General features: G+C 38.8%; 1 protein-coding gene and 1 long non-coding RNA gene across 2 annotated transcripts; both read left to right on the top strand.

Moving 5' to 3' along the window:
• The first annotated feature begins 9,833 nt into the window (after nucleotides 1-9,833).
• LOC311299053 lies at nucleotides 9,834-10,276 on the top strand. The gene is made up of 3 exons (XR_014629036.1): nucleotides 9,834-9,874; nucleotides 10,022-10,047; nucleotides 10,139-10,276. It is a non-coding gene; the product is annotated as an uncharacterized lncRNA (long non-coding RNA).
• Nucleotides 10,277-10,345: 69 nt separating this feature from the next.
• Nucleotides 10,346-13,834, top strand: LOC311297875 (uncharacterized protein; the record flags this gene model as incomplete). Its single annotated transcript, XM_084420351.1, has 7 exons — nucleotides 10,346-10,393; nucleotides 10,476-10,720; nucleotides 11,785-11,829; nucleotides 11,965-12,029; nucleotides 12,151-12,355; nucleotides 12,802-12,861; nucleotides 13,823-13,834. The coding sequence occupies exons 2-7, from the start codon at nucleotides 10,655-10,657 to the stop codon at nucleotides 13,832-13,834; spliced, it is 453 nt and encodes a 150-aa protein (XP_084276477.1). The 5' UTR covers nucleotides 10,346-10,393; nucleotides 10,476-10,654.
• Nucleotides 13,835-21,568: the final 7,734 nt, after the last annotated feature.

Genomic DNA, 21,568 nt, shown 5'->3' with positions numbered 1-21,568 from the left:
AATCATACAATGTGCACCTAAACCATACAATGTGCACTTGATCTAGTTAGTAAATGTCTATAATTGAATGTTGGCTATACAACCTTAAATTGGTTTTATTTAAATGTTTACATCACAAACAGTTTACACACAACAAACATTCAAGATTTTATTGTCATAAAAAAGGGTAAGATGTTTATTCACACGTCTGAAGTCTAACAGCATCAAAACGACCTTCAGTTAAATATAAGCCTAAGTCTTTTAAAGCACTTCTAATACACTTAGCAACAGTAGTACCTAGAAAAATGGACAGAACAAAGAAAATGACTACCATTTTAAAACACTCAAAAACAAAAAAACAAAAGTAAAACACGCCTCATCAACTGAATCGTCAAAAGATAAATATTCTCGCAATAATGCTACAGTTTATATAAAAATGAATTTTTTAATGATTTATATAAAAATTAGTTGAGCTCTTGATTCATGAATAAGGCCCAAGACCTTGATGTCAAGGACACATTCTTTCGCTGAGGGAGAGTTTCTCTGCTTGTGTTTCTATTTTTATTATCTTAAAACGGCAGTTGATAAGCAGTTGCTTCCATGTGCTTTGTGAGTAAATCATTCTAAATGATTAATAGATTAAGTAATATATGAATTGTTATTAATTAAATGTGTCATAATGTATTAATTTCTTAATAACATATTTATTAACTTAAAGTGTAAATTAATGCATTAATTACCACAATTGGTCAAAGCAATGTACTTCAACTTGCAGTTGTCTGCTTTAATTAATCATTAACTAACTAATGATTTGCAAATGTATCATTATGTTATGACTTTACTTGTTGAGGCACATGACTATTAACTAATTGTTAAGTAATATGCCATTTAAGGGTTTTGACAGTTTGCACATGTAGTGAATGTAATGTCAGAGAATGTGTTTGAAGGACGGGTGAGTTGGGCTGCACACAAATATCAGCACACCAGAATCTGAACTCCTGACCGCTGTTACACTGTGTTTAAAACTGGACGAGACCAGCTGTCTACACTGGACATGACAGACCATCGCAAGTCCATTTGTCCTTCGTAACAGAAATAGCAGAAGAGCCCTGAGTACGTCAGAAATAGAGTGTGGCATCGGTTTACTGTCGGAGTTTTGTCGTGTAGCGTCGCGCCGCATCCAGTGTAGTATCACTGACTATAATGGACGCTCTATTGTCTTTGTCCAGTCTAGACACAGTGTTATGAAATAGCAGTTCTCGACCGCATGTTCTCAGTGTACCACGACCTCAAGCTTAACCTGACATATTCCTGTGCCATGAACAACAAGGTTCATCGGACTCAGTGAAATCTTGGTTGTAGATGGTTGGAGATGGAAATCCATGGCTTAGTGTGGATGTCAATTACTTAACTAGTTAATAGTCATCATGTGCCTCAACAAGTAAAGTCATAACATAATGATACATTTGCAAATCATTAGCTAATGATTAATTAACGCAGACAATTCGAAGTTGAAGTACATGACTTCAACCCATTGAGGTAATTAACACATTAATTTACACTATTTGTTAATAAAATATGTTATTAAGGAATTAATACATTATGATACATTTAATTAATAACAATTAATATATTACTTAATCTATTAATCATTTAGAATCTTTATTAGTTGCTGATGCAGTAATCATTAATTAATGGTTTAGTTCCTCATGAGTCATACATTAACACATGATTATCTGTGCATTAGTTAAGCATGAATTAATGCTTATTAGTGCACCCGTGTTGTAAAGTGTTACCATAAAAGCTTTTATAGCATCATTTTATAGCACCTAGTCTTTGAATAGCATTTGCATTTTTGTACTTCATATCACCTTGACACAAGAGGCCTGTCTCACAAAGCAATCGGCTACCAGTTAAGTTGAGCAAACTCCAGGTTTTTTGTATCATGAAATAAGCTTGCATTTTTTCAGTCCATGGTGGATCACTTTAACACTGTTCATCACCATATTTACTAAAGCTACACAACTCAGCTGCTTCGGGGTTAGGTTTTGTTGATCAGATTACAACTAGATTCTTGATACATTAGCAGTGAGCAAAGTGACATATCTGCAATGAATGAAGTGTCACAGAATGGTGAAATAGTGAGAGAGGATTTGTGTGCAGGAAAAAATGATGTTTATTAAATAAATAAAAAGCAAAACAAAACTACAAACAAAAACTCCCCGTGGGGGAAAACAAGACAGGCATCTGACAAAACTGGAAACACAATAAGGGAACATCGACAACGAACCAGCACAGGACTGCAAACACAGGGAGACTAAATAGGAAGCAAACAAAAGAGGGTAACGAAAAAGGCAGTTGGGGCAAATGAATCAATAATCAGGTAACAAGATGGGAGGGGATAGACAATTGACAGGAGAGCACATGGCACAAGGAAAAAACATGACAAGCCATGTGCTCACAACAAACCAGACTATACCCAACGCATGACAGACCGGGAATGCCAGAGCTCTGTCACCAACCCAAGATGTAACCCAAACAGAAGTGACAGAACATGAAGTCAGACAACCTGCATGAAATGGGTAGCGTCAGACTTCTTACTTCCGCTCAATTTCATTTCGCTTCTGTACTCAGTCTGAGACAGCGTAATAGCTTTACGTTTTCTCCGGCCTGAAAACAGCCGGCCAATCAACGAACAGAGGGCGGGCTGAGAGCCGTGACGTAGACGCTGATTGTACCGTGGATGCGTAGATTTTAGGGATGGTAAGATTAACCGATTCGCATCGGTGCATCGGCTTAAAAGCTAACGATGCGATGCATCGATTTAAATAAGTGTGCATCGGATAATTTGGCTTTTGCATTGCGATGCATCGTTTCTAACATATTTGCATCGGTAAAAAACGATTTATTCATTTATATTTATTAGTAGATGCGCTATACTTATACTATTAAAGGCAGGGTAGGTAGAAATGGTCTAAAAATTTTATTTTTCAAATTTGTTTAAACTTTATGTACATATCAATACATAATTAAAATGTAAGTACTCTGAAAAAGAAAGTATCAAAATCGAGTGTCTGTAGACCTCTCACGACTGTTTTAAAGACATCTCATTATTTCCATTCACTCCACCCCCTCATTTCTGTGCTTCTTCCAAAGCCACGCCCCCAAAACACATGAACGCACGACTCCGACCGCTGAGCTAGAGGACGCATTATTTACCTGAGACAAGCGGAGGGGAAGGGGCATTTTTTTGCCTGGTTTGCCTTCACTAACTGCATATGCCGGTACTGTAAATTTAGATTGCTCTTTCTCTGCCATTGTTTTGGTATTCCTAGGTTCAGTGCCTTCTTCTTCTTCTTCGATAGATTTTATTGGCAGCTTGCAAACATAGTGCATTACCGCCATCTACTGGACGGAGGTGTGATCAGGTTCCGTGCCTCTCGCACTCCTCAAATCAAACGGTCGCGCGCAAGTGGGCAGCTGCTGTGTGGCAAAAGGGTGGTTGCCATGGTTGTGAGAGAGTGACAGTCGCCTAAGCCAATCCTTTGATTCGTCCCGAATCGAAATAATGAGCTGTGTTTAATACAGATTAAACGGTCTAGAGTCACTTGATTTTTATACTCTTTTTTTCAGAGTTCTTACATTTTAATTATGTATTGATATATATAGAAAGTTTTAACAAATTTGGATCTTTAATTTTTAATAAATCCTACCTACCCTGCCTTTAAGAAAGTGATCAATCATTTGTGACCAATATTTTATTAATACTGCTGCGTCCACAACGAACGCGAATAGAGCGTCTGGAGCTAGTGATTTCCATGTTAAAAAGACGCGTTGACGCACGTCTGGTGGTCTTGCGGCGCAATAGACACGTTAAGCACGGCGCGATGGACGCGATTTCCCCTCATTCGCGTCTCATCACCATCACTCAACTGTTGCTCAAGCGCGTTCTCTCATCACCATTGCTGCAGCTGCTACGTGAATATGACGTATCACAACACTACGGAGTGTGATGCGTGTCATGAGAGTCACCTACAACCTTAAAGTAGGATATATATTTGCATTTGAATACAGTTATGAACGTTTATTTTTTTATTATTGTTTGTTAAAACAGCATCTTCTTTCAGCTGAAATTTTTTTTTTTTTTTTTTTTTTTTGAAAACCAAATCTTTTGTTTGTGAAAGAGCCATTAAAAGTCAGGCACTTAAGCTACTTTATGATTTGCTGTATGTCTGATATTTATTTTAAAATAAATAAAAGTTAACTATCTATAATTGCATAGCATCATATTACATTGAATCGCATCGCGCTGAATCGCATCGAAATCGTAGTGAATCGTATCGTATCGCATTGGTAGCTGCTTATATGTATCTTTAATGTATAGTATCGTTGGCTATGCATCGAGATGCGTATCGTATCGCCTTAGTTATGGAGATGCCCATCCCTAGTAGATTTACTTCACATAATCTGCAAAAGTCTTTCACAGCCATGTTCACTCCGGTATTTTGCTCGATGGTTTTGTTTTCGCATCATACTACATGTGTTTACAGTGGAAGTTAGATGCGGCTGAGAATGCGCATAACACACGCCATAACCAAACGTTATGTGATTGGCTTACGGGAACCAATGATTTTAAACTTCAGACAAGCGCCCCCCCGCGAGAAAGAAAACAGTTTTCAATTATGCCATGCCAGACTCTGTCGACGAAGCAAAGCGAAGTAGACGAGTTTGGTATTACCAGGCTATGAAATGGGAGCCAGACATCCAAAATATGCACTTATGGGGGGTTTCCAGGAACAAGAATGGGTCTTCAGAATATGCCATTGTCCATGTTTTTAAAGTTTCAGCATGTATTAGGTGTTGAAATTTGGCTGCTGAAGGCCATGTTTGTTGATTTGTCCAATTGATATTTAAAGAATAGTTTAGCATTTCTACCAAAGAAAGAAAGAAAGTACTACATTTCCATGATCAAGTGGTTGTGTACAGCCCATTGTGCTCTGATCCCACATCACCTCTCATTCACACCTGTCTTTTCAAAAAGAGAACTACTGTACAGTTAGACAGTTTGGGCTACAGACATCTGTTGATATAGGATATCCTGTTCTGATGATTCACTCACAGCATATTAAACAACAGGGCATATGTCTAGACGTGGTGTGTAATCAAGCACACTTAACCGTTGCCTAACAAGCAGACCAGGCCTGGTAAATGGGAAACTGCACCATGCATACTGTGCTTTGCTCTAATTTTCTATTAGTCAGCCACATAATATGAATGCTATTCATCCCCCTCTGAGGGAAGCTCTGAACAGGTCAGGAGAAGGGAAGATGTACATAATGCTTAAAAAAACGGTACTGTTTTCAAAATGGGCTTTTGCAGCTTGAAATATAATATTACTAAACCTTCACAGTGAAAGTAAGGTACTTTCCTGCACACCACTTTCATTTTAAATTGATAGCTTAAGGGGACTTCTGTAGTCAAAGTCTTGTGTGATCTATGTGAGTTCCGGTCATGTTATCTGAGGTCTGCAGTTGTTTCACTCTGAATCCTCCTGTTACCAGTCCTTAAAAACTTTGTTCCAATCAGTTCTTCTCTCTAGACAAAGGCACATCCAGTGTTTCAGAACATCTGGTTCGTGATGGAGAGCTGACTGACACAAATCTGTGACTGTGAAATACAAACAAACATAACAACACAGTAACTGATTTACATCTATGTTGCCCATATGACAAAATATAAATATGACAAACAGTGGTGGCGCTAGACCGGGGCTTGCTTTGGCTGTGGCCCACCAAAAATTTGCTTAGCACCGGCGCAGTGCAGTGCTTTTTACTCTCAGTGTCACGTTCATTAAAAAAGAAGTAATTAAAAAACTAAAAAAGGGGTTTATTTTTTGCACCCCCCTTTGAACTGTTATCCCCCCCCTTAGCACCCCCAAGAAAAAAAATCCTGGAGCCGGCACTGATGACAAATGATAAAAGATCACCAACCTGTTCACAGCCCTCCTCCTGTCATGTTTAGAGTCCTCCACTGTCCTGTAGGAAAGGTTTAGACAAATTTAGCCCATATGATCATAAATAAAATTTAAACTACACTACAGTTCAAAAGTTTGGGTAAAAGAGATTTTTTTTTTGGAAAGAAATGAAAACTTTTATTCTGCATATAATGCATATAATCTTATAGGGCCCTATCTTGCACTTAGCGCAATTGATTTTGTACACCGACGCATGTATCATTCCTATTTTGCACCCAACGCACAGCGGACTTTTCCCTCGACAGACGCACGTCGGTAAATTAGGGCATGAACTTGCGCTCCCGGGGGCGGTTCAGCGAAAAGAGGAGGCGTGTTCCGGCGCAAACGTTCCCTGGTGCTATTTTCCAGTTCCAGAAAACAATTCCGCCACAGACCAGGAAAAACCTAGTCTAAAGTCAGTGGCATGTTATTCAGATGCTATTTTAAGGGCGCATGCTTGGCCATAATGTAGCGTGTGCACAACGCGCATACATTTTTCTTCTCTCATCTACACAGCAGTTGACATTTTTGCAAACCATACATAATTACAAGGAAAAATATTCCACACGAGGGAAATCATTGTGGTGTCCATGAAGATGTGAAAAAATAGGCTCCAAGCTCCCAGCTCCAAGTACTTCCACCGTCCCAGCTCCAACAACCTTCACTGTGCCAGCCACCCAGAATACGCAAATACAAAGGGTCCGTGTGAAGCAAGTACTGCGTAAAAATTGTCCCAAATGCAAGCTTAGCATGAACAGAATCAATTAAAAAAGGCACATAGAAAGGAAACACACAGGAAAACATAAGGACATTACAGCATGTTCACACCTTCCAAGTGAATGCATAGATCCAGAGAATGGAGTTTATACTGTTCACAAATCTTTTCACGGGGCCACTACACCTCTGCACGTTCAAAATAAAGTCTGGGGGGAAAATCAACGTGTTTTCTGTGAATCTGCTGAGTGCCAGGTGAACATGGAGTTGGCATGGAGAAGTGGGTTGAAAGCACATCAATGTGTACACCTTAAATCATTAACTTACTGCACATCCTATATGTCTCCTCTCCTGTACTTAGTGAGGAAACACTTAATGAGATGTTGAACAGCCGTTGGTTTGGCGAGGATAAAATGGTAAATGGTAAATGGACTGCATTTATAGCGCTTTCACAGACCTATGGCCACCAAAGCGCTTTACATACAAAAAGAAGGTCTGCCTTGATCTGCAAAACCTTGCAAATGCAAACCATATACCTCTGTCTGTATACTCCCAAATTGGAATCCCTCAGTCCAAAAAATACATATCCGTTTATGAGCCGACTGTTTCATACTAGTCGTTTAGGAAGAGTCATGGTGTCCTATGACACAAAAAATTATTTGTGGCACTGTCCTTGTGCAAGGAAGAAGAGATCATGCCAACACAAGTACATTGCAAAATGGCACTTATTTCAGACTCACCGTGAGCTGTTCAGGAAAGTCCGGTGCACTGAGGAGGTGGAATTTCAAACACCAACAGAGGATGGAGGCTGTCATGATGAAGTTGAGCTTAACATTCCATATCCTCCAAAAGATGTGTCAGGATCCGGGCTTTTTCTCTGTTTTTTCCTCTCCACTCACACTCTGTCTTCCTCATTTACACATACATTTACACCCATCTGTTACATTAATTCATCTCCACACACACATACACATACACACACACATACACATACACACACGTTCTCTCGTGTTTCTCTCATCTCCTGCAGCCTTTCTCAATCAGCGTCCCCGCTACTTTGCGGTGACAGGTCTGTCTCTAATTATATCTGATTACCCTGTCTATTTCTCGTGTTTGTTCTCTCTGGTCTTTGTCGGATTATTATGTGTGAAGTGTTCTCATGTTGACTGCTCACTTACCCAGTCTTGTCCTGTGCTACAGACCGCGTTCTATGCACCTCCAGTCTGCGAGCCTTCTGCTGTGGTGAGCCTTTAAGTGGACTCTGCTCTGTTGTCAAGGATATCCTGCACTTTTGAGGGATTGTTTTTCGGTTCTCCTTTTATTTCTATGTGCCCGAATCGAGCCATCTCTCTGGAGAGAGTTTTTATGTTACCATTTTTGAGCTGTTTGTCAGCCTGCTTTTGTTTCTCATTAAAATACTTTTTGCTGCATTCCCTCTGCTTTTGGATCTTATTACGACCCGTGACAAGATGACCAAAAGTTCAAAACCATGGTTGAGTATATTTTGAAGTTCAAAAAATTACCTGCTGTTCTGCCAGAACATTTACGGCATCCATTATTGGAAAAAGAATACCCAAGGCACCTCATTCCACTGGAGATGATGTGCCAGCAGTGCCCTGGCAATGTACCTCTGAGTGACCCAATCCTCATTACAAATAAGGCCAAAATCCTCACCAACTCGCGTATTGTTGAAGGTAGGTCAATGAAACTATATCTTATGACAATCCACTGTTGTAGATTTGCTGTGCTTTCATTAATCATTGAATGTGTTGTAAACCGTACTGAAAATATTGTTGAAACTTCTGATTTCTAGACATCTCTACGTACTGTAAATCTTGCCATCAATGCGGAACCTTCTACCGTTACCAAGAGTGGAAAGATGGCCTACACATCTTTATAACCGGATAGTGCTTGATCTCTCTTTATGCTTAACCATAAGGAAAATGCTACAGGTATTTTTTTAATATATATTTTTTATTTAAATATAACCTGTGAATGAATCTTTTTAAAGGGTAAATATATGAAATTTAGCCAGAACATTTTCTGTATTTTCACTATAATGTTTCTCCCTTAGGTGCATACTGCAGTGAGCAGAGTGGTAGAATATTTAGAATTGACTTCAGGGGTAAAGTTGCCCTCAGCTAATACAGTTCTACATGGGTATCTTCATTTTGAAGCACTCACTGATCATGACTATCGGTATTCCTGTGTAAATTGTGGTGATCATCCACCAGTGGTCATCATGGACCTCCATAAAAAGGGACCCTTCCATTTGTCAGGTAAATGTTTTTTTTCATGGAATGGACTGATTTAGATGTCAATTACAGACCTACGGTTGCAAGTTCTGTCATTACCAATTGAGCTCAATGGGACTTACGACCATAGTTCACTAACAGTGCTTTCGGGAAATGGACACCAGGTTACTTTCTGAATTTACTATTTGTGTAATGTTTTTCACATAATTTCTTTAGTAAGTGACCTTGCACAACCTCCAGAGGACTTTAATGGAGAGGTTGACATGGAGCATTTTTGGGAAGCACTTTCAATGGAAAGGGATTTGTAACAAGTCGAGGATTTGTAACAAGTAATGCAAGCCAAGATTAAGTTGTCAACACCTTTTTCAATGACTGAAGAATTGTGTGACAAACTAATTAACAAACTAAAACATCTTATTTATATTTATCAAGCTGTTAAGATCAAGATGTTTTAATATATTTTTTTTGTTTGGATATTCCCAAAGGTGACCAACACAATCCATTTAAAGTTCCGCCAACTTTCCACTTTTGAGCGCCGTGGATAGGCAGAAATACACGCCGGTCAAACAGTGTTTGAATTTGAAAAAGTCCGTCCGGCAAAACCAGCTGAGGTCTGTGAAATTACAGTCTCTGAAGACCGCCTGACAGAGGAGCTGTACAAGCAGAAGGTAAAAATACAGTTAATTATATTTGTCCTTTTAGGAGTGATTTACAGGCCATTATTTTACCTGAAAACATGCAGATCCTCACATATTTTATTTTATTTGACAGGTTCAAGTGGTTAGGAAATGATGCAGAGTTTGTGGGTTAGATTCTTCTGGATCGCGAAATGACCTCCTCCTGAGACTGTCCAATGAATTGAAGTCAAGGCACACGTATGACAAGGTCTTTCAAAAGATTTGGGCTGCATCAGGTAAGCAAAATGTCACAGTGTACTGTATGTGTAAAATAATATTATTGTTGAGGTTTTTCACTGGGTGGTCGTGCCTCTGTCGGACCCTCGGCACGATCCCGACAGCGGCTATTGACTACTCTTTGATATTTATTCCCTTTGTAAAAGAATGGAATCCTATACAGGACAAACTGGTAAGTTAATTAGTTAAAATAGTAATTGTTTTTCATGTCACACACTAATAATAATAATAATAATAATAATAATAATATCTGTTATTTGCAGCTCAATTATGTGCTGGACACAGGACGGCCTGCAGCGGAAATTATTGTGAAAGAAGGGCCCTTATGTATTACACGTGAAGAATTCTGGAGCCTGGGATTGCTAAGAGACATGGATTCTCATGTGAGTACTGGGAAGTTAATAAACACAAGGAAGGAACAGCATTTTTATTTGCTTGTTCACTGATGAGTTTTGATTTGTTTCTTGCAGATTGGGAATGCCTGCTTTAAATTGATTCATGAAGCAGCTCAACAACATGTATGTAACACTTATTTGAGACTAAAGCTTAAATCTGTACTGTTAATTTATTCTGTTATATTGTCTACTTTCAAAGTTGCAGTTTTTTTCCTCATAGGGCAAAGACATTTATATAGAGGACATGTTCGTTGTTCCTACATGGAAGGATACACAAAGCAACATCACTGCCAACTTTCCAGTGAGAGAATATATGTATGGTGTCACAAAAATGTAGTACTGCATAATGACACAATTTTTCATTAATGTTAGGAGGATGTCGACATGAAAGACTTCTTAGTCTTTCCAGGTTGGACCAACTCAAACGGGCCAGGACACTTCGTTCTCTGTGTAAGGGAATGTTACTGTTCCTAGATACTACATAGTACATGTAGTGGTAATTAATTTGGTTTGTTCATGTATTCCAACAAAGTGAACTGCAGCTCTACACATATAGATCATGAAGCCACTCCTGAGAGAGATCCTCTCTTTAGACTTGCAGTACACACTGCATGAGTCTGGGTTTGGTGATGCTGAGTACAGAGCCATTTTTAGGTCCACATTTGAGGCATACTGTTTGCCATGTTCATATAGCAATTTACATTTCGGCTATGTTCCTATAGCCTGATGTACTGATCCTCAGTACTGTACTGGCTATGTTCCTATAGTGAAGACTAAAAATGTACTGTTTAGTGTTATTTTTTTGTTTTATTTTTCTTTAGGTTCAGGTTTATTGATATAGCCCATTTCATACACAGAACGGTAGCCCAATGTGCTTTACATAATCATAACAATTAAGATATAGTTAAAACTAGTTAAAATGTCATGTCAATCAATTCAAATAGTTAAAATAATTTGAATAAAATGAAAACATGGGACTTCACAGGGAACATAATACACAGAAAAGCAAAATAAATAATTACAAAACAGAAAACTAAAACAGCACAGATAAAAACATAAGAGCTTACAGACCACAGGTGCAAGGGAAGGTTAGTGGAAGGCATCGTAGAAGAGTTTTGTTTTTAGAGTGGGTATATCGTTCCCCAAAGCGTCAATGACATAATGTCGAGTTCCCTTCAAAAGGGAACATCTCAGGTTACAACTGTAACCTATGTTCGAGAACAAGGAACGAGACACTACGTCTCCCTGCCATGCCTCGGGGCCTGCCTGCCAACAGTCCCTTCAGACAATAGGATGTTGTCATGTTTTCAAGACTCCCTTTTATACATCCAGGTCGCGCGTTAATCATTCAAGCTGATGATTCACGGGCTGTCGCCCGTTGATATTTGATTTCAGACACCTGTCACGCCTAAGGCGTTCCCCAAAGCGTCAATGACGTAGTGTCTCGTTCCCTGTTCTCAGGGAACATAGGTTACAGTCGTAACCTGAGACGTTTTCCTTGTTCTCTGTTTCAGTATACACTTTCCATTGTGACAAGCACAGGGTTTCAATTCCAAGAGGTGAGTTGATTCAAAATTATTATAAGGATGAAATTGATGCTTTAAATGTTTCTTATATACATACTTGTTTATCTTGAAGTAAAGAGACACATTAAAAACTAAAGACTCTCCTTATCATTGTCACATTTCTTTCAGATGGACATGCCTTTGATTCGGAAGTGGTGGTGTCTTCTTCTAATGGAGCGTTTTAAAATTGATGGGTATGACAGCCCTAAACAATATGTGTATATTCACCTGTTGACTACATTAACTTAATGTTATAAGTAGACCCCAATATTTTTTTATGCAATACTTTAGATTAATCTTGTTAATGTTTGAAAGGTATGACCAGAGGTTTGCCTTCTGGACTGATGAGGCCAGAAGCTTGTTACAGGGAACCCTTCAACCAATATTCAGAGTGCCAAGGAAGCGTGCAATCACTGAGGAAATTCCAGCCCACATGCAGGCTGTCTTTGACCGCACTGCAGAGGAAAAGAGACTGGTGGACTTCATTGTACAGTCATCGGGAGCTGAAAAGCATTTGGTGGTACTTAGACATATTCATCATTAGACTCACAGTAAATAAATCAACCAGGGCTTTGTTAAAAATATTGTCAACTATGCGGCCCATTTATTGGCAGTCACAGGCCAATAAAAATCCTGTCTGTGACTGGTCACCTACCTGCCTCTCTAAATACATACCTGCCTAGCTGCACACAATCTACCCATGCACTCATTGATCTTCAGCGGAGTACTCCAGCAGTACTCAGGCAGTGCATGTCCATTTGTTTTGGAAGTTTGGCTTTAAAACAAGCCCTAAATGTAGGGGTTGGAATATTTTCGGTTGATTGCTTTTAAAATCTACATCTGTCTTGTTCGTTTATCCAATTCTGCATATTCTAGCTTTAAAGTCAGTTGTTCCTTCACTATCACACAATATGCTTAAAAACCCTATTACCACAAAATAATTGTGGCAAAATAATTTGCCTGTAGGATGTACTCAACGGGAAGACTTCAAAGTGGTACCCTCCGAAGTCCTTTCGCCAGGTGCCTGTCAGCAGAGATACTCAACATAGACATACAGAAACACACTTGCGTCTGTCTGCCGCAAAAATTCTGAAAACGTTTCAAAGACAGCGGGCTGTCCGCCGAAGACACATTATACGTCAACAATAGCGGTTCACTTCCGCGGTTTGGTTCGATTGCGTTCATATCAGCAGCGAACCGTATCCGAGTTCACATGAACCGTAGCCTACCCCAGACCACCTTTTTAAGCGGACTCGAGTACGGTTCGCAGGTGCGCACCAGAGTTCGGAAGACAGCGTTCACATCATCCAAACGAACCGAACTCTGACGTCATTCGAACCCGGGTGCGAGTTCGGAAGACAGCGTTCACATCATCCAAATGAACCAAACTCTGACGTCATTCGAACCCGGGTGCGCACCAAAAGTGCTAGTGTGAAAGCGCCCTAAGAGTTTATTAACAGTGATAATGAATATAAGCAAGGCAAACAGTCAAAGGTAGCAAGGCAATAGATGCAAATCCTTGAAGCAAGATGATCACCATAGACTTGCAGTAACCAAATCCACAACAGATAGTAGAATCCTCACAAGACCAGAATCCAAAATCACGACTGGAACAGGAACTGAGGGCTAGAGAGACACTGGTGAGGCTCACGACAGAACAGGTACCAAACAACAATGTGACAACAAACACAGCAAACGCTAGGCAGATATAGGAGTGGTAATAGTCTGCAGGTGCAGCCAACCTGATTAACTAATCATTATCAAGGTTGCTAGGAAACCCAAACAAGCAATCAGACAGTTGACAACACTAGACAGACACACTGAGAAGAAAACACAGACCCATGAACCGTGACAGTGCCTGTCTACCTTGAGAGTGAAGAACAACAGGACAACCTTTTTGCTTTTCTGAAGTCAGTACTATATAAAACACCAACGCAACTGAGCTTCATGGATGAAGTGCAGTTAATCTGTGGTGTTCTTTTTCCAGAGGTATGCATAACAATATAATATATTGTGCATGTTTCTGCCCTTTCAAACCCTACTGTATATTACCCTTATGCTACTTACAGTGAGCAAAATAAGTATTTGAACACCCTGCTATTTTGCAAGTTCTCCCACTTAGAAATCATGGAGGGGTCTGAAATTGTCATCGTAGGTGCATGTCCACTGTGAGAGACATAATCTAAAAAAAAAAAAAAATCCAGAAATCACAATGTATGATTTTTTAACTATTTATTTGTATGATACAGCTGCAAATAAGTATTTGAACACCTGAGAAAATCAATGTTAATATGTGGTACAGTAGCCTTTGTTTGCAATTACAGAGGTCAAACGTTTCCTGTAGTTTTTCACCAGGTTTGCACACACTGCAGGAGGGATTTTGGCCCACTCCTCCACACAGATCTTCTCTAGATCAGTCAGGTTTCTGGGCTGTCGCTGAGAAACACAGAGTTTGAGCTCCCTCCAAAGATTCTCTATTGGGTTTAGGTCTGGAGACTGGCTAGGCCACACCAGAACCTTGATATGCTTCTTACAGAGCCACTCCTTGGTTATCCTGGCTGTGTGCTTCGGGTCATTGTCATGTTGGAAGACCCAGCCTTGATCCATCTTCAGTGCTCTAACTGAGGGAAGGAGGTTGTTCCCCAAAATCTCGCAATACATGGCCCCGGTCATCCTCTCCTTAATACAGTGCAGTCGCCCTGTCCCATGTGCAGAAAAACACCCCCAAAGCATGATGCTACCACCCCCATGCTTCACAGTAAGGATGGTGTTCTTGGGATGGTACTCATCATTCTTCTTCCTCCAAACACGTTTAGTGGAATTATGACCAAAAAGTTCTATTTTGGTCTCATCTGACCACATGACTTTCTCCCATGACTCCTCTGGATCATCCAAATGGTCATTGGCAAACTTAAGACGGGTCTTGACATGTGCTGGTTTAAGCAGGGGAACCTTCCGTGCCATGCATGATTTGAAACCATGACGTCTTAGTGTATTACCAACAGTAACCTTGGAAACGGTGGTCCCAGCTCTTTTCAGGTCATTGACCAGCTCCTCCCGTGTAGTTCTGGGCTGATTTCTCACCTTTCTTAGGATCATTGAGACACCACGAGGTGAGATCTTGCATGGAGCCCCAGTCCGAGGGAGATTGACAGTCATGTTTAGCTTCTTCCATTTTCTAATGATTGCTCCAACAGTGGACCTATTTTCACCAAGCTGCTTGGCAATTTCCCCGTAGCCCTTTCCAGCCTTGTGGAGGTGTACAATTTTGTCTCTAGTGTCTTTGGACAGCTCTTTGGTCTTGGCCATGTTAGTAGTTGGATTCTTACTGATTGTATGGGGTGGACAGGTGTCTTTATTATGCAGCTAACGACCTCAAACAGGTGCATCTAATTTAGGATAATAAATGGAGTGGAGGTGGACATTTTAAAGGCAGACTAACAGGTCTTTGAGGGTCAGAATTCTAGCTGATAGACAGGTGTTCAAATACTTATTTGCAGCTGTATCATACAAATAAATAGTTAAATCATATATTGTGATTTCTGTTTTTTTTTTTTTTAGATTATGTCTCTCACAGTGGACATGCACCTACGATGACAATTTCAGACCCCTCCATGATTTCCAAGTGGGAGAACTTGCAAAATAGCAGGGTGTTCAAATACTTATTTTCCTCACTGTATGTACAGACCTGTGTATATTTCAATTAACAATTTTCTTTTGATAGGCCATCATATATGGCCTGGCTGGGCTTCATAATTTGTCTCTGCGGGATGCTGAGCAGGCCGTCCTCTCTGGTCCCGATTATCATCACAGGTAAGAGTAGAAAATGGAATTGTTTTTTATACAATGTCCAATGTATCCTTTTTTAAGTGTCAACAGTATTTCTGTTAACCTAGCAGTGATTATGTTCTCCATTTACTATTTCAGTGAAGTGGAAGAATTTAATAGGGTGAAAGAGAAACAACTGAGAAAAGAGGGGGGAGCATCCAGGTGGTAGGTAGTGCTGCTGCATACATCACAATGCACAATGTGTGCTAAGGAAAAGTCGTGTCAATATGTTATTTCTATTCAGATTTCTTGCATCTCTCTCTATTATTTTTTTATTTTTTTTAGATCAGATGGGCTTTATTGACATGAGTGTTTCTAGAACCTTTGTTCCCACAACATCAAAATCCAAATCTTTGAACATTATGCAATAATAGTATTATGAACATTAACTGGTATGAAGATTGATATCATTATTTTTGTATCGTATATGTGTGTGCACTCTGTGGTAACTAAGATCTTTTAATTAAATATGAAATTTAAAATTAGAGAGTAGAACATGTTCAACTAAATGTTACTTATTTAATTCACTTCTCTTTCTCTCTCTTAGGAGTCAGTGATGTTGTCCATGAAGTTCTGTCTATGTGGTTCACGTCATGAACAAATTTGTTTTTGTGTGTGTTCAAGTTCAGTTGTTATATATTATTTTGTAAAATATACACAATCTTAAATCTACCCCTAGAGTCATCCTTGTCTTCCCTCTGTACTTGAAAATGTGGCCGATCTAGTGACTGAAAAGACTATAACATGATTCCTTGTTTATTTTACTTGAGTTATTATATGATGCTACTTAGACCCAATAACTTCTCAACATTCCTAGGAACCAGGTTTAATTGCAATAAAGAAAGTAGTATTTGGGTGCAATAAAACTTAAAAAAAGCTCTAAAACTCTAATGTAGTTAAAACTGGATGGAAATACTGCCTTGGTGGCACTTTTTTGGGGCAATCCCGGCTTCAGCGTCATCACTACGACATGGCATTATTACGGCTTTTATTCAGACAGCGCGCATTCCGGGACTGAACACGGCAATGTTACTAGGTCCCCAACCCGGCATCGATACCGGCATCAATCCCGGGTCGTGTTTGCGTTCACACAGAGGGCGTTCGGGCAATTTGCCGGGATCATCGCGCTGTGTGAAAGGGAGTACACTAGTGTTCTTGTTTAAGCTTCTTGACAGACACCTATCTAGCTTCAATAGAAGGAGAGATCAATATATCAAAGAAAATAAAGAAATGATCAGACAGTGCTATGTCTTTAATAACAATCGCTGAAATGTTTATACCCTTACTGATAAGTAAATCTAGAGTGTGTCCACAATTGTGTGTGGTTGATGTTGAGTCAGATCAAAAGTATTTAAAACAGTTATGATTTCTTTTGCCATATTGGTTTCTGCATTATCTATGTGAATATTAAAATCACCAGCAATAGCAAAACAGTCAAACTCTGAGAAAATTGTTGATAACAGTTCTGTAAAGTCCTCAGCAAAGGCTGGAGAGTATTTTGGAGGCCCCACCTCTCCTACCCGCTCTGCAGACACTCATAAAAGTAAAGTTAGGAGGGGCTGTTTCATTGAGGACTGTTGCAGCTGTCTTCTAACCAAGTTTCATTTAGAAGCATAAAATCTAGGTTGTTTGTGGTTAAGTCATTTACGATTTATTTTTAAGTGATCGGATGTTTAAAAGTGCTAACTTGACAGTATAATTTCTTTTCCCCCACAGGAATCTTAGTTTGATATGTAACAGGCAGCAGATTAGTACGGCTTGAGAAGACCTTAGACTTTCTATCATGTAATATAACATAAATAGAGAAATATTCAGGAGCACTGGGTTCCCGCTTGTTCTGTAAACATTTGAGAAAGTTACTGTTATTATAGCGGGCACCCGACAGATATCACTGAGAGCTGGTATCAGTTGTTTTTGGTTCACCTAGAGCAGATGGGGGAGGGTGTGGGCCCTGGCGTTGTGGCAGAGGCCGAAGAGCTCTCACAGGAAGAGGGGGAGGGCTAGCTGGGCCCGCAGGCTTTGGTGGTAGCCCCTTTTTGGTTGATTTCTGGGCATACCTTGTAGGCATACCATCCCTGCTGAAAAATCCAACATAAACCAACATGAATTCCATGTTAGTCTGATTTATGCTGGTTAGAGCTGGTCTAGTGCTGTTTTTATTATTTATTTATTTTTACTAAAAGCATGTCACATATCACATTAAAAAAATTGCTAGCACACAACAGATAGTTAAGTCACTAAATACGTATTGGATGAGCCTTTTTAAAAAACAGTTGTAAGAGGAAGATCAAATTTAATCATAAGCTTGGTGAAAAGCTTCAGATAAATTGATGTTTCCCCATTCAAATAGATAGGAGCTGCACTTGCATGACTGAAATAGCTGCCCAAGAGGTGTTTCAAAGATAGCTGCCCAAGAGGTGTTTCAAAGATAGCTGCCCAAGAGGTGTTTCAAAGATAGCTGCCCAAGAGGTGTTTCAAAAATGGCTACCGAGTGAAATGACTTGCTTTAAAGGGATTTTGGTTAGACTAATAGGGCCACATTTACTAACAGCTTGCGTCAGCACAAACCCTCTTTTGGCGTTAAAAAAACTACTGTCAGGATTTACTGAAGACACGCAGTGAAAATTTAGCCCTGAAAAGGCGTGGACAGTTATTTTTGCGGCTGATCTTATTGCATATGCATTTGTAGGAGATTCCCTTTTAGGCCAAAAATTCATGAGGAGATTATTTAAATGAATCAAGCAAGGTGATTAACTAAGGTTTGTGCTCATCAATTTACCAGTGTATGCACCATTATTTACTGCCCAAAAACAGCACGTTTTAAACAGACGCTATCTGGTAGGCTAGATTGTGTTGGTAATTATGGAAATGATTCGGGTGCATATGCGTTCTTTAATTTGCGCGTTACCAGTAGATTTCATGCAGAACTTACCACTCCCAAAGGTGAATTGCACTCACGCTAATTTAGTAAATTACCTGTTTTGTAAGTCTTGCCCATAGTGTGCAACAATCCGATTCCCGGAAATTAAAAACTTTGTCCATCCCATAGGGAGACTGATTTTTAACGATAACCTATAAAGATGTAGATTGCCACGATTGTAAATGCTTTTGTTAAAGCCATAGGCCTGTATTATTCCAAATTATTTTTGAAATCATCATGTTTAACATTAGAATTCAAAGTTACCCTACTTTACCCATGATTCTGCAGATCAATAATCAGAGAATAGCAACAAGCAAATCACACTAGAAGAAACATCATCTCCCATGATGCAATAGTCAGCCTCTCTCCACTCTTTAACTATTTGTGTGTGTGTGTGTATATATATATATATTATATATGCATACATAAAGTATAACCACCAAAGTTATCACCAAAATGAAACGAAAAGTAATAAAATGCAAATCATTACAAAAAACTGCATTATCACATAATCGGTGTGTCATTTCAGTCGAATATGGTGACAACTGGCCACAAAACCAATAAAATGTAATCTAAGCTGATGCATCATGACTGCACATTAGTGACAGACACTTCCGCATGTTGATAATAAATCATTAGACTGGAACAGCAGCCCATTACATGTATGTAACAGACCTTATTAAACTTATGATTTGGGAAAAATGTAACTATATTATGCAGAATTACAGCAAATGTGCATGGTCGCTAAGCTAGCAAATTTACAAACTGACCAGTAATTCTGCAAAATATTTCTCAACTAAAGCTTAACATATGAAGAGTTCAGATGCAAAAGCCTCTAAGTGCCATCTGAAATTTTCTTCTAGAATGATTTTTATCAAGCTTTTATATTTAAATTCAGTAATTTCACTCAAATGGCAATGAAAATTACCTATTTATTGTCATTTAAGTGAAATTACTGAACTTAAATATACAAGCTTGATAAAAATGATCATTCTAGAAGAAAATTTCAGATGGCACTTAGAGGCTTTTGCATCTGAACTCTTCATATATAAAACAATGGTAGCGGCCAGAATAAAATCAGTCATGTGACCTATTCGATTTTAAATAACTTGCCCAAACAGCAAACAATTCCAGCAGTAAAGCTTTAGCTTCTTGGTTGATACCAGGCATAGACTGTAAAAAAAGATGGAATGAAGCCCCTCTACTCTTTTCCAGTGGTGAAAACAAAAGTGATGGACCAACCACATGGGGGTGATTGAGACGCTTTGGTTTCACTTTTCAGGACTTGTGCAGCACGCTTGGTTGATACTGTCATCCAGGGGTATCGCTTAATTGATTTGGTTGATATTCTTTAAAAAGCTTTGGCTTTCTGCACAAAATGAAACTCTGGTGTAGGTCTTCCTTTGCCGATTAACAACTCCAGCTTATCTTCAAAAGTTAATTTAAAAAATGGCGTGGATAATAAATTAGCAACGATGTCCTCCTCATTAACATAGCTTGTGGTTTCCTTATCAAATATTGCTTTTTTTCCCCAATGGTGTTCCCTACAGCAGGCAGAAGGCGTCATAAAATTGATTATAACAAGCCCCACCCATTTAGACGGACGATATGATTGGTCAATTTTCCTGTCATTTGAAATTTGTCTCTCAGTGATAAAATGTGAAATAAAATAAAACGTGGAATAAAATGTAATAAAACGTGAAAGTGTCTTGAGCTTGTGTTCACCACAGACCTTATTTCATCCATTTAACCAAAACCCCATTAAAAAAAAACATTGACTTTGGGACTATGGAACTGGAAGTGCTAAAATTCTCGCTTCTGCGTTTTGGCCTAAAAATACCTGCACCAGGTTGGCAGATTTGAAGGGTTTATTTCCTCAAAAAGATTTAGATGTTTATTGTAAAAAAACGCAGTAGAACTGATTACTTTTTATTACAAAGTTTTTACTTTTAAATTATATACAGTGCTATGCATAAGTTTAGACACCCATGCTACCTAGAGATTGGCATGGTTTTATTTCAGTTAGCCTAATAGCTAGTTTGATTTGCATTGAGAGATGATCTTATGGAAAGTACCCCATGCCAATCTCTAGGTATGGTGAAGGCTATGTGATGATGTGGGGCTATTTTAATTCCAAAGGCCAAGGGAACTTTATCAGGATGCATAGTATCCTAAAAAAAAAAAAAAAAAAAAAAAAACTTAAAAATAAAAATCTGCCTGCCTCTATGGGAATTTAACATAGGGGTGTCCAAACTTATGCACCCTGTATTTTAAGGAAGAACATTTATTTATTTACGATACATTATTCATTCACAAAGAAAATTGGTGTCCTTAAAGGTTGGATTTTTCCTAATTTTTTAAATTAAGGCATTAAGTTCAATTTCCAACAGATGATTTTTTATTCCTCTTTTTAGTCAACTTTAGCATGGGTGTCTAAACTTATGCATAGCACTGTATATGTGCATATTTTGCAATAAATGTAAAATATATTGTATCTATATACACATAATCAACATTTAAATCTATTCACCTTTGTAGCAATGCAGAAGTAAGCTTTTTTTCTGTGTCACTATTATGTTTTCATTAGTCACGTTTTCCTTTGTTCAATTTTCCCGCCACTCCTTTGTTACCATGCTCACCATTATTAGTTCATTTGTATCAGCTGTATTCTATTAATCATCTCGTTTGTGTTTGTTACTTAAAGTTGTACCCTTGCCTTCATTCCCTGTCCGATCACCGTTACATTAAGTTGTGTTTGCTATCGCCTGTCTGCCTGTCTTTTATTCATCCTTTGCATTTAGGAATTTAATTTTAAATGTTTTTGAATGATTATGGTGCAGTAGAAGACAATTTACTCTACGGATTCATAGTGTACTTTTTTTTGCCAGTTTATGACTTGAATTCATGTTTTTTTCTGAAGTAGTTTTTTTGAAACAATGCTGCTTGTGTCGTCTTAACGTCCACCTAAACCATACCATGTGCACC

This window comes from Rutilus rutilus (assembly GCF_951802725.1).
Source record: "Rutilus rutilus genome assembly, chromosome: 10".
Lineage (NCBI taxonomy): Eukaryota > Metazoa > Chordata > Actinopteri > Cypriniformes > Leuciscidae > Rutilus > Rutilus rutilus.
Note: the sequence above shows the minus strand (reverse complement) of the source record. Positions and strands in the feature narration are given on the sequence as shown.